We start from the raw sequence: 14449 nt of genomic DNA, 5'->3' as shown, positions 1-14449 counted from the left end.
GTAAAATTAAAAAACATACAAAACACTTATTTTTTAAATAGTTATAAAAAATAGTTTAAAAGAAAAAAATATATATATTTATATATTTTATTTATATATTTTTTAATATATATATAAAAATGAAATATTTAAAATATATTTTAAACTATTAAACTATTAAACTACTTTATATATATATATTTCTTTTTTATATATATAAATGAAATATATTTTAAACTATTAAACTATTAAACTACAATATATATATATATATATATATATAATATATATATATTTTTAAACCATTAAACTATTAAAATAAAAATAAAAAAGTGTTTTGTATGTTTTTTAATTTTACCAATAGTAGGTGCTTGAGATAGTGGAATTTATTGTTATTTTTTAACAATAAATATATATATTTTATATATATATATATATATATATATATTTTATATATACAGTATATATATATATATATACTGTATATATATATATACTGTATATATATATATATATATATATATATATATACATACTGTATATATACTGTTTTGATATATATGTATATTTATTGTTAAAAAATAACAATAAACATATATATACATATATGTATATATATATATATATATATATATATTTGTAAAATGTGTTGGGTTGGACATTTAAGTCTGATTTCATAGGACTGGAGGTTTAATGTTGTGAGTTCATTATTTGTCATATTTTGATAATGAGAGGTGTATAACGTGCATATAATCTCTGATTTTTCCCATGAATTCAGATGTCGGAGCGGAGAAAGAGAACAGAGGAAGCAGCGTGTGCTCGAAACAACAACGTTACTATCAACAACAGCATCATCATCATCATCATCATCATCATCATCAGCAGCAGCTCAGCTCCAACAGGCCGACGTCGAACTGGTACATCGGACGCAGACCACGCACTGCCTTCACCAGCAGCCAGGTATCAATCAATCAATCAGTTACTTAGATTATTGTTTTTACATTTGCACTATAATTAGTTCGCTTATTTATGCATTTTATATTTTATTTATGCATATATATTTTTCATATCTGTTATATTGTATTTCTATATTACTGCTTTGATGTGTGTGTGTGTGAAGCTGCTGTTACACGGCAATTTCCCAGCTTGGGATCAATAAAGTGTTTCTATTTTATTCTATTTTATTATTTATTCAGACAAATAAAGTCCAAGAAATGATTTTCTTTCATTCAGATCAGTTGTGTAGAGAAGTTAAAGATGACATGTCTGTTAATCTCTCTCTTTTTCTGTGTGTGTGTGTGTGTGTGTGTGTGTGTGTGTGTGTGTGTGTGTGTGTGTGTGTGTGTGCGCGCAGGTGAACGTACTGGAGACAGTGTTTCAGGTGAACTGTTATCCAGGTATCCAGCTGAGGGAGCAGCTGGCAGGCAGACTCGACCTGGACGAGGACAGAATACAGGTTCATACAATTCAATTCACCCTTAATATAAAGTGAGGAATCTCTGTGCGTCTGTCTGCGTGTGTGTGTGTGTCTGTGTGTGTGTGTGTGTAAGGTGCATATCTGGAGAACCGTCCACCTGATCTACGTCACACTTGGCAGGTGCATTGCTGGGGACCCAGGGGTGTGCAGTGTTGAATTTGGTGCAATTTGGCCATTGGTGGCACACATAATTCAATACGTTTGGACCTGTGACTTTTAAGACTACGTGGCTCATATGGAGACGAATAAGCCACGCCATTTCACCGAATCTATCTTTTTCGCTATTCCTCCTACAAATTTGGAGCAATCATCAACAAATGTGGTTTCAATAGCACAAAGCTTTCAGGAAATATGGTAGTTTTTGTAATATAAGCCTCACCCAAAGCATTTTGAGCGTAGTTTGAGGGACAGGTGCAGAAAAACTGTACAGAATCAGGAGCAATCGTCACCAAATGTGGTTCAGAACATTCAAGATTCAATTCAAGATTCAAGATGTTTATTGTCATATGTTCAGTTAAGACAGACTGCACAATTAAATTCTTACTTTGCACGTCTCCCTGGAGATGAAAGTAAAAATGAAATAGAAATATATATTTAACTAAACAGTGTCAAAAATAGAAATCTCTGGATTAATTAATCAGAAAAAAGGTTACTTTTTACAGATTTGTGATATTCTGTACAGTTTTTCTGCACCTGTCCCTCAAACTTCGCTCAAAATGCTGTGGGTGGCTTTTATATTACACAAACTACCATATCTCCTGAAAGCTTTGTGCTACTGAAACCACATTTGGTGGACGTGTAGCTTTGATATGTGAGTGCCTATGACACATTTGGTGCCAATAGGTGGCACTGTAGCATTGTCAGCTAAGTATAAAGGAAGGACTCTGTCTGTGTATGTATTAATTCAATTCAATTCAATTCAATTTTATTTATAGTGCCAAATCATAACATAAGTTATCTCAGGACACTTTACAGAGTAGGTAAAGACCACACTCTATGACTTATTTATGATTTACATAGACCCAACAATTCCCCCGTAGAGTACGGTGGCGTTGAATACCTTCACTATAACAGACAGGAACGTCAGACAGACCCAGCTCTGTGGAGGACGCACATCTGTCTGCACCGGAGAGAGGAAGAGAAGGAGAGAGAGAGAGAGAAAAGACGGACAGATGGACAGAGAGAGACAAAGACAGAGACAAAGACAGAGACAGACACACTTCCAGTAACTATAATAACATCTATAGTAATGTGAATATGACTTATTAATACAGCAGAGTAGTAGAAACAAGCACAGCTAAGGTGATAGATTAGACACAAACCGTTCATCTGATCGACGTTCAGGAGCCGCACGATCGGCCCGTTCTGAGCGGGATCTGCGCTATTTACAATATAGACAGAATTCTCTACATGAAAGTGTGTTGGACTTAAAGACAAGCAGCTCTTCCTGTGCTTCCTGTGCCACATTAACTTTCTCTCTCTCTTTGTCAGATCTGGTTTCAGAACCGGCGAGCCAAGCTAAGGCGTTCCCTCAGAGAAACACGCCTGCAGCTGGTTCAGACGGCCGTGGCCGACCTCGGGGTCAGACATGAGGTCGTAGATCAGCTGAAGGCCGAGCAGGACGTGGAGCTCGCCCAGCGGCTCGCCTCTCGTCTGCAGCTGGAGGTGGAGGAAGAGGAGGAGCGATGCTGATGAACTGAGCCTGTTTCTGTTTGCGTTGATTCAACTGTTTCTACCAACGTGTGTCTTTCTTCTTCCTTCGTTCCAAATGTCACTTAGGGCGCACTCACACTGTCCTTCCGCACCGCGCCCCAGGCTTTAGGGTACTTGCCCCCCCCTCCCTCTCCCCCTGCACCCCAGGCCCGTTTGTACTCACACTACCTGGGCCTCGGCGAATGCTTCTTGCCTGCCTATACGTCATCACGCCGTAACACGTCACACGCATTGATGACGTCATCACGATGCGTCTCTTTGTTTACAAATCTTTCCATAGACCTCAGAGTTTTTGTGCGTCTTGTCGACTGTTTTTGAACATTTTCATCGACCAAATCTGCAGTAAACACTCCACCTCCGCATCACACCAACGTGAACCTTTCGCCACCATTGTTGTTGTTGTTAAATGTCCGCACATGGTCCGACCTTCTTTCTTCTATGTCTGAACAGGCGCACATAAAGGACGTCAGAACTGCCGTACTCGTGCGCCCGTGGACGGACATGTTTCCTCTATCAAACATACTAATACTGATTTATCGATTAGTTGTCAACTATTAAATGAATCCGCAGCTATTTTGATTATTAAATATTCAGTTTGAGTAATTTTTTTAAAGAAAAAAGTACAAATTCTCCAATTGCAGCTTCTTAAATGTGTATATTTCCTCATATTTTTTACTCCTCTATGAAAATAAACTGAATATCTTTAAGTTGTGGAGGAAATAAGACATTTTAAAGTGTCGTCTCGGGCTTTTGGGAAACACTGACCGCCATTTTTCACCATTTTTTAGACCAAACAACAAATCCTTAAATTGAGAATGAAGTTAATCGTTGACCAGTTTGTAATGTTAAGTGTCTTAATATGTGAATAGGTTTCTGTTCTCTAAACTGTACAAAGTCTAATTAAAACTAAAGTATTTGAATTGTGTCTGTCCTTCCCCGTAGTGCATGAAGTTTCACGGCTGTTGCGTTACGTGCTGCAGGTTTTTACTGCTCACGTCTTGGACGGTGGTTTCAATACCAGAGAGAAAATTCACACAAAGGTCCAACATGATACATTGCTAATGTTGTTATTCTTGTTTTCAATGTGTATTTATTTAAAGAAAGTTATGCACGGTGGTGTGGTGGTTAGCACTGTTGCCTCACAGCGAGAAGGTTCCTGGTTTGAATCCCGTCTGGGGCCTTTCTGTGTGGAGTTTGCATGTTCTCCCCGTGTCTGCGTGGGTTTTCTCCGGGTTCTCCGGTTTCCTCCCACAGTCCAAAGACATGCAGGTGTTCGGTTCATTGATGACTCTAAATCACCCGTAGGTGTGAATGGTTGTCTGTCTCTGTTCGTCTCTATGTGTCCTGTGATAGACTGGTGTCCTGTCCAGGGTGGACCCCGCCTCACGCCCAAAGTCAGCTGGGATCGGCTCCAGCCCCCTGCGACCCCGACCCCGGGATAAGCGGTTGAAGATGAATGAATGAATATAAAATAAGATTAAAACTGTAAAAAAAGACATAGACGCAACTCAAACAAATCAATACAAACTTAAAATTAATTCACAAATAAAACAAATGCACGCAAGAATAAATTGTATTCACATTGAAAGTTTAAAAAACAACCTCTTGTGTCCTTGCAGTGTTGAACAGTAACTACATTTACTCAAGTACAACTATGAGGTATTTGTAATTTAGTATTTCTATTTGAAGAAGAAGAAGAATTACTGATTATGTTGTGTTTTTGTGTGTTTACTCTTTAATTTTGGTATTTTCTTTTTTAAAAAAAGACAAAAAAAAGAGTAATTTATCCATTTATTATTTTTCATTTATTTATTTAAAAATAAACAAAAATAAGGAAATAAATACCTTTATTAAAATGAAATAAATAAATAATAAGCTTCTTGAATATATATACTATTTTATATATATATATATATATATATATAATAATATATTATTACAAAATAATAAAGCATGGCATAAACCAAAGATGGATGCATTACCAAATTTAATATGTATTATGCAACAAATACTGAAAACATTAAAAAAGAAAAAACATTTGAAAAAAAACATTTGAAACATAAACAAGTACAAACACATACAGACATTGCCTATAAGGAAATAACTGATCATGTTGTGGATTATTATTATTTCCTTCTTGAAACCGGATCCATGACGACCAGAGTACTGGGTGGTATATTTTTTTTAATTAAATTAAATTAAATTAAAATAATAAAAAAAAAAGACAGAAAAAGAGTAATTTAGCCATTTATTGTCTTTTCATTCATTTATTTAAAAATATACAGATATAAATACGTTTATTAAAATGAAATAAATAAATAATAAGCTTCTTGAATATTATTGTGTATTTATTTCATTTAAAAAGTCCAAACACATACAGACTATAAGGAAATAACTGATTATGTTGTGTTATTTGTGTGTTTTTACTCTTTAATTTTTTTAAAAAGACAGAAAATAGAGTAATTTATCCATTTATTATTTTTCTTTTATTCATTTAAAAATATACAAAAATAAGTAAATAAATACCTTTATTAAAATGAAATAAATAAATAAAAAATAAGCTGTTTTTGTGTGTTTTTACTCTAATTTTCTCAAAAAAGACATAAAAAAGAGTAATTTATCCATTTATTGTTCTTCATTTATTCATTTAAAAATATACAAAAATAAGTAAATAAATGTGTTTATTAAAATTAAATAAATAAATAAATAACAAGCTGTTTTTGTGTGTTTTTACTCTTTATTTTTTTTAAAAGACATAAAAAAGAGTAATTTATCCATTTATTATTTTTCATTTATTTATTTAAAAATAAACAAAAATAAGTAAATAAATACCTTTATTAAAATGAAATAAATAAATAAAAAATAAGCTGTTTTTGTGTGTTTTTACTCTTTTATTTAAAAAAAAAGACAGAAAACACAGTAATTTAGCCATTTATTATTTTTCATTCATTTATTTAAAAATATACAAAAATAAGTAAATAAATGTGTTTATTAAAATGAAATAAATAAATAAATAATAAGCTGTTTTTGTGTGTTTTTACTCTTTAATTTTTAAAAAAAGACAGAAAACACAGTAATTTACGCGGCCGCCGCTGATTGGCTGAGCCGTGCCCCCGTGCGTGTCCCGGAAGTGAAAGCGCAGCACCGATGTGTGTCTGGAGCGGTGCAGGAATCCGTCGGTAGCGTTTGTTTTCAGCGGCGCAGGAAAAATGGACACTTTGAATAAACTGAAGCAGTTTGATGCTTATCCCAAAACTCTGGAGGATTTCCGAGTGAAGACGTGGGGAGGAGCGACCGGTGAGAGGCTGCTTTTATAAGAGAGAGAGAGAGGGGGGGGGGGGGAGAGAGAGAGAGAGAGAGAGAGAGAGAGAGAGAGAGAGAGAGAGAGAGAGAGAGAGAGAGAGAGAGAGAGAGAGAGAGAGAGAGAGAGAGAGAGAGAGAGAGAGAGAGAGAGAGAGAGAGAGAGAGAGAGAGAGAGAGAGAGAGAGAGAGAGAGAGAGAGAGAGAGAGAGAGAGAGAGAGAGAGAGACAGAAAGAGAGTGAGAGAGAGACACACACACACAGAGAAAGAGACACACACACACACAGAGAAAGAGACACACACACACACACACAGAGAAAGAGACACACACACACACACACAGAGAAAGAGACACACACACACACACACAGAGAAAGAGACACACACACACACACACAGAGAAAGAGACACACACACACACACACAGAGAAAGAGACACACACACACACACACAGAGAAAGAGACACACACACACACACACAGAGAAAGAGACACACACACACACACACAGAGAAAGAGACACACACACACACACACAGAGAAAGAGACACACACACACACACACAGAGAAAGAGACACACACACACACACACAGAGAAAGAGAGAGACACACACACACACACACACACACACACACACACACACACACACACACACACACACACACAGACACACACACACACAGACACACAGAGAGAGACACAGAGACACACACACACACACAGACACACAGAGAGAGACACACACACACAGAGACACACACACAGAGAGAGACACACACACACACACACACACACAGAAAGAGACACACACACACACACACACACACACACACAGAAAGAGACACACACACACACACACACACACACACACACACACACACACACACACACACACACACACACACACACACAGAGAGAGAGACACACACACACACACACACACACACACACACACACAGAGAGACACACACACACACACACAGAGACACAGAGACACACACACACACACACACACACACACACACACACACACACACACACACACACACACACAGAGAGAGAGACACACACACACACACACACACACACACACACACACACACAGACACACACACACACACACACACACACACACACACACACACACACACACACACAGAGACCATTCCTCCTTTAATGCTACAAATGTATCAAACGCATCAGGTCACAGCCTGAAACGTGTGTTTGCAGAACAATAGAAACATTTTAACATTTCAACAAAAGAGAAACAAATATGAAAGAAAATGCACCTTTATTCAGTCTGTGACATTTACTCATCAGCTGATTCATCTTTTAATGAAGCTTTTGTGATGTCACCGAACTTTAAAGGCGTTTTTAATCATAATGACTAAATATTTTATCTCTATATTAAGATTTATTCAAGTTATTCATAGTCTAAATTAAATAATCGCGTGGTAAAGCCGGTTTTTGTGCGCTTTAATGCTAATAATAAACTAAACTAAATAACTAATAAATGCAAAATAATGTAAGTATTTTCTCATTTTTAACAAGATTTTTTTTTCAAAATATCTCTGAAAATGTTAAATTTTGTGCTTGTTATTATTAATTTTAGTGAAATAATTAAAGCCTGTTTTCCAATATTTTATCCTATTTTATTTATTTATTTTTCCTTTTATTTTAATTACATTATAACAGTTCTCATGTGTTAATTCAATACGTAATAAATGCAAAATAATTTAAGTATTTTCTCATTTTTTAACAAGAATTTTACTGCAAAATATTTCACATCAGATTTTCTGAAAATGTTAAATTTTGTGCTTGTTATTAATTTAAATGAAATAATTAAAGCCTGTTTTTCAATATCTTATCAACATCTTTTTACGTTATCTGTAAGGTAAATTTGTCCTTATAAGTTTTATTACATTATTACAGTACTTGTGTAATTTTAATACGTAATAAATGCAAAATAATGTCGGTATTTTCTCATTTTTAACAAGAATTAAGTGCAAAATATAAACTCAAAATATTTCTGAAAATGTAAAATTATGTGCTTGTTATTTTTAATTTTAGTGAAATAATTAAAGCCTGTTTTCCAATATTTTATCCTATTTTATTTATTTATTTTTCATTTTATTTTATTACATTATTACAGTTCTTATACGCAGAAAAAGAAAATGCACCTTTATTCAGTCTGTGACATTTTCTCAGCAGCTGATTCATCTTTTAATGAAGCTTTAGTGATGTCACCGAACTTTAAAGGCGTTTTTAAGGATAATGACTAAATATTTTATCTGTGTATTAAGATTTATTCCAGTTATTCATAGTCTAAATTAAATAATTGCACAGTAAAGCCTGTTTTTGTGCGCTTTAATACGTAATAAATGCAAAATATTATTATTATTATTAACAAGATTTCTTTTCAAAATATCTCTGAAAATGTTAAATTTTGTGCTTGTTGTTTTTAATTTTAGTGAAATAATTAAAGCCTGTTTTCCAATATTTTATCCTATTTTATTTATTTATTTTTTATTTTATTTTATTACATTATTACAGTTCTCTTGTGTTAATTCAATACGTAATAAATGCAAAATAATTAAAGTATTTTCCCACTTTAACTAGAATTTATTGCAAAATATAAACTCAAAATATCTCTGAAAATGTTAAATTATGTGCTTTTTATTATTAATTTATTATTTAGTTATTTTTAATTTGAATGACAAAATTAAAGCCCATTTTTTGTACCTTTTCTGTAGATTTCATTTAATTTTCATTAAATTATTACAGTACTTGTGTATATTTAATACGTAATAAATGCAAAATAATTTAAGTATTTTCTCATTTTTAACAAGAATTTATTGCAAAATATTAATTCAACATATTTCACATCAGATTTTCTGAAAATGTTAAATTATTATTACTTGTTATTGTTAATTTTAGTGAAATAATTAAAGCCTGTTTTCCAATATTTTATCCTATTTTATTTATTTATTTTTTATTTTATTTTAATTAAATTATTACAGTTCTCATGTGTTAATTCAATACGTAATAAATGCAAAATAATTTAAGTATTTTCCCTTTTTCTAACAAGATTTTATTGCAAATGTAAACTCTAAATATTTCTGAAAATGTTAAATTATGTGCTTTTTATTATTAATTTATTATTTAGTTATTTTTAACTACATTTTTTGTAGCTTATCTGTAGATTTCATTTTATTTAATTACATTATTACAGTTCTCATGTGTTAATTCAATACGTAATAAATGCAAAATATTTAAAGTATTTTCTCATTTTTAACTAGAATTTATTGCAAAATATTAATTAAAAATATTTCACATCAGATTTTCTGAAAATGTAAAATAATGTGCTTATTTTCAATATCATCATATTTTTTTTACCTTATCTGTTGATTTAATTTAATTTTAATCACATTATTACAGTACTTTTGTGTTAATTCAATGTGTAATAAATGTAAAATAGTGTCTGTATTTTCTTTTTTATTAAGAACTTCAGAGCAAAATATAAACTCAAAATATTGCTGAAAATGTTAAATTATGTGCTTATTATTAATTTTTGTTTTCAATATCTATCAATCAATATATTTTACCTTATCTGTTGATTTAATTTAATTTAATTATATTATACAGTTCTTGTGTATATTTAATACGTAATAAATGCGAAATAATTAAAGTATTTTCTTATTTTTAACAAGAATTTATTGCAAAATATAAACTCAAAATATTTCACATCAGATTTTCTGAAAATGTTAAATTATGTGCTTGTTATTATTAATTTTAGTGAAATAATTAAAGCCTATTTTCCAATATTTTATCGTATTTTATCTTATTTATTTTTTATTTTATTTTATTACATTATTCTGTAATAATGTAATTCTTATACGCAGAAAAAGAAAATGCACCTTTATTCAGTCTGTGACATTTTCTCAGCAGCTGATTCATCTTTTAATGAAGCTTTTGTGATGTCACCGAACTTTAAAGGCGTTTTTAAGGATAATGACTAAATATTTTATCTGTATATTAAGATTTATCAGCCTGTTCTCTGGTTATTCCAGTAAAACATAGGCTAAATTAAATAATCGCGTGGTAAAGCCGGTTTTTGTGTATATTTAATATGTAATAAATGCAAAATAATTAAAGTATTTTCTCATTTTTTTTAACAAGAAAATATTTTTGAGGTGTATTTTATTTTATTTTTATCTTTTATCGTCTTTTTTGCCTTATCTGTTGATTTCATTTCAATTTTATTATTAATTTCTAATTTTTACTGATCGTCCGATTGTTTATCGTGCTTTGTTGTTGTTTGTTTAAATATAAATAGTATGGATTCGTATGTGCTTTAGCTTTTACTTTGTCTGTCAAATCACTTTGTAACATTGGTTTTCAAGGTGCTATAAAATAAAGTTATCATTTTTTTATAGATATATTTAAAATATGATTTTACTTTATTAATTAATGTACATGTTACAAAGACAGTTAAGAGGTAAGAACGACCAGTGGAGGCAAAAAAACCCGTTTCTTCTACTTCATACTTCTACTTTAGTACATTTATTCATATAACATTTATACTTTATTATTTATATATATATATATATATATGTACAGTAATTAAGATCAGCTGCAACCTTAAAGTGTTGAACACATCGATGCAGCGCTGGTTTAACTTTTATTGTAATGTATTTCTCCGTGTCTGTGCAGTGACCATCATCAGCGGCGTCATCATGTTGATCCTGTTCATCTCCGAGCTGCAGTACTATCTCACTAAAGAGGTGAGTTCATCCACAACATCTGATCATTTGGTATTGTCTTAAATTTGAATTCCTTACGCTGAGGAGGTTTCGTTTTCGGTCCATGTTGTTTGTTTGTTTCTCTGCAGAATTACGTAAAAAATACTATTATAAGTTTTCATGAAATATGTTTGAAGGGTGAAGAACGAGCTAAAGAAGAACTCATTAAATGTTGGAATGGATCTGATTCATGTTGCGATACAAAAATTACGTTTTACTTTCGTTAACGTTGCACGACGTGGCATTTACGCTGCATTCATGTGGTGTCGGAATAATCGGAAAAGTTCCTGACTTGGAAAAAGTCTTTGCTCTCTGAGCGTCCTTCTGGTTAATTTGAGTTAAGAGTTGTCCTTGATTAAAGTTAGTTAACTACTTGATTAGACGATTTAATCGACAGAACTCAGTTTTTCCACCAAGAATCATGAGTAACTTTTAAAATCTTGTGTTTACCAGAGATGAGTTCATGAGTTTCTTTGAAATACGTCATTCAGAAAAAAATGACGAATCGGTTCAGCTCTATATTAGGGCGCACTCACACTGTCGTTCTGTCCCGGGCCAAAACCGGTTTTTCAGCTAAAGCCTAGTACCTTTAAGCAGTGTGAGTGCACCCGTTCCGCGCATAACAGCCGCCCACAGCCCGCTTGAAAGAGGTGGGCTTTAGCGGAGCCGTTTGCACATGTACGAGCACGAGCGTGCGCACGTGTACGAGCACGAGCCCTACGGCGGTAGCGTTATGTCCGCCTGTTCGGACATGTAAATAGAAGGACAGACCATGCGCGGACATTTAACAACAACAAGAATGGTGGTGAAAGGTTCACGTTGGTGTGATGCGGAGGTGGAGTGTTTACTGCAGATTTGGTCGATGAAAAGATTCAAAAACAGTCGACAAGACGCACAAAAACTCCGAGGTCTGTGGAAAGATTTGTAAACAAAGCCACACACACGCGATCAATGCGTGTGACGTGTTACGGCGTGATGGCGTATGGACAGCAAGAAGCATTGGCCGAGGCCCAGGCAGTGTGAGTACAAACAGGGCTGGGGCGCGGGGGGGAGAGGGAGGGGGGACAAGTACCCTAAAGTCCGGGTCGCGGTGCGGAAGGACAGTGTGAGTACCTGGTTTTTCAGGAGATGTTACACATCTATAATTTAACAGTGGGACTGTGCACACAGGAGGCTGTCTGTGCTTCTTTGTGGAGTTTCTGTGAGCATCATCAGACCTGCAGCTCCCGCAGTCACTAGCGCTCCCACCAACAGTAGCTTGGAAGCTTACAGAGCTATGGTGGACAAGTGTCAATATTAGTAAAAACCATTAAACACTTAAATTGATTATGTTTCTAAATGGTTACATTTATATTTTTCTGCCACTTTTCTAGGTTCAGTCAGGTCTTTTTAGTTAATTAACTACTAGGAATTATTGGTAAATATATTTATATGCATATTTAAGCTGGGAAGTACTGACAAATGTGACTTAAATGTTAATAAATTCATGCATTTATTGAAGGAGCTTTACTCAAAATACTGGAAGAAAACACGGCTGTAATTACCTCCATGTGTGTCTCACAGACTGTTCGCCAATAGGTGTAATACAGATGTTTTTTACGGCTACATGCACGAACATGCACACAAGGGATGCAAATTAGCTGCATGGCTAAAATCCCATACGTGTAAATTAGATCTCCACACTGGCCTGGGAACGCCTCGGGATCCCCCAGTAAGGGCACACTCACACTGTCCTTCCGCACCGCGCCCCGGGCTTTAGGGTACTTGTCCCCCCTCCCTCTCCCCCCGCGCCCCAGCCCCATTTGTACTCACACTACCTGGGCCTCGGCCAATGCTTCTTGCTGTCCATACGTCATCACGCCGTAACACGTCACACGCATTGATCGCGTGTGTGTGGCTTTGTTTACAAATCTTTCCACAGACCTCAGAGTTTTTGTGCGTCTTGTCGACTGTTTTTGAATATTTTCATCGACCAAATCTGCAGTAAACACTCCACCTCCGCATCACACCAACGTGAACCTTTCACCACCATTGTTGTTGTTGTTGTTAAATGTCCGCGCATGGTCCCTCCTTCTATTTTCTATGTCCCAACAGGCGCACATAACGCTACTGCCGTAGGGCTCGTGCTCGTGCTCGTACACGTGCAAACGGCTCTGCTAAAGCCCACCTCTTTCAAGCGGGCCGTGGGCGCTTGTCGGCTGTTATGCGCGGAGCGGGTGCACTCACACTGCTTAAAGGTACTAGGCTTTAGCTGAAACCAGTTTTGGCCCGGTACAGAACGACAGTGTGAGTGCACCCTAAGAGCTGGTTGATGTGGCCCGGGAAAGGGAAGTTGGGGTCCCCTGCTAAAGCTGTTGCCCCCGAGACCCGACCCCGGATAAGAGGCTGAAGATGAGATGAGATGTTCATTAATATGTTTTGTCCCATTTAAAAAAAAAATGAACAAATTAGTTTAAATTCAACAAACACAGATGGAGACGTCATCACTCCACTATATCTTTACACATCCAATGTTTGTTTACTGCTGTAGTAATGATCTGAATGTCCACTTCAGCTCTTTCTTTGAATAATCAAAGGCTTTATTGTACCTTACTAAGTTCCTCTCATTACGGGACAGGTGTGATGGTGCAAGATGTATTTAATTGTTTTCTACGTGGCATTAAAAAGTCAAGTTAACCTGTTGAACGCTGCAGAAACCCTGTACCGGTTAACTGTGTTTGAACACTGACAGCATTGTGTTGGATTGACAGTCAACACTTATCCGCTTGTTCCCAAGCTTCAGATCGTATCACAGGTTCTTCATTAGCAGGAGTTTTCTTCGTTATCGTGGAGCTGCAGATGTTCTCATCTGTTCCCAAAATGCCCTGAAATCTGCTGTTGTTGAAGCTGTTTCCAAAACCAAGACTGTATTCTTTCGTTGTTGTTGTTGCAGGTGATGAAAGGCAAACTTCTGTTAACTACAATTATAATATAGTTATTGTAAAATGATTAATGAGCATAATAAATGCAGCCTGAGGTTAACATTAACCAGCTCTCCGCCTTCAGGAAGCACTTCCTGTTAGACCAGTCGGATGAGTCCGATCACACAAAGGGGACCTGACTTCAGTATTTATTTATTTTTATATACTTGATGCCGTGACGTTATGATGAAGGTCCAACGTGAGGAGGAAAATCA

The 14449-nt window shown here is 34.8% G+C and overlaps 2 protein-coding genes across 3 annotated transcripts in view; both read left to right on the top strand.

Moving 5' to 3' along the window:
* LOC310965893 (homeobox expressed in ES cells 1-like) overlaps window positions 1–3148 on the top strand; it is a gene marked incomplete at both ends in the record, with an annotated part of 4649 nt that extends 1501 nt beyond the window's left edge. Inside the window, 3 exons of the mRNA XM_083939642.1 lie at window positions 758–939; window positions 1334–1435; window positions 2948–3148. Of these exons, the coding sequence (XP_083795768.1) occupies window positions 758–939; window positions 1334–1435; window positions 2948–3148 (485 nt within the window). The remainder of the gene's footprint in view (window positions 1–757; window positions 940–1333; window positions 1436–2947) is intronic.
* Window positions 3149–6331: 3183 nt separating this feature from the next.
* ergic3 (ERGIC and golgi 3) overlaps window positions 6332–14449 on the top strand; it is a 32518-nt gene continuing 24400 nt past the window's right edge. For both annotated transcript variants that reach the window (XM_083938548.1, XM_083938547.1), the window contains exons 1-2: window positions 6332–6466; window positions 11186–11256. In XM_083938548.1, coding sequence (XP_083794674.1) covers window positions 6379–6466; window positions 11186–11256 — 159 coding nt within the window. In that variant the 5' untranslated portion in view covers window positions 6332–6378. The remainder of the gene's footprint in view (window positions 6467–11185; window positions 11257–14449) is intronic.

This window comes from Echiichthys vipera (genome assembly GCF_963691815.1).
Source record: "Echiichthys vipera genome assembly, chromosome: X".
NCBI lineage: Eukaryota > Metazoa > Chordata > Actinopteri > Perciformes > Trachinidae > Echiichthys > Echiichthys vipera.
This window is presented reverse-complemented; position numbering and strand designations above follow the sequence as displayed.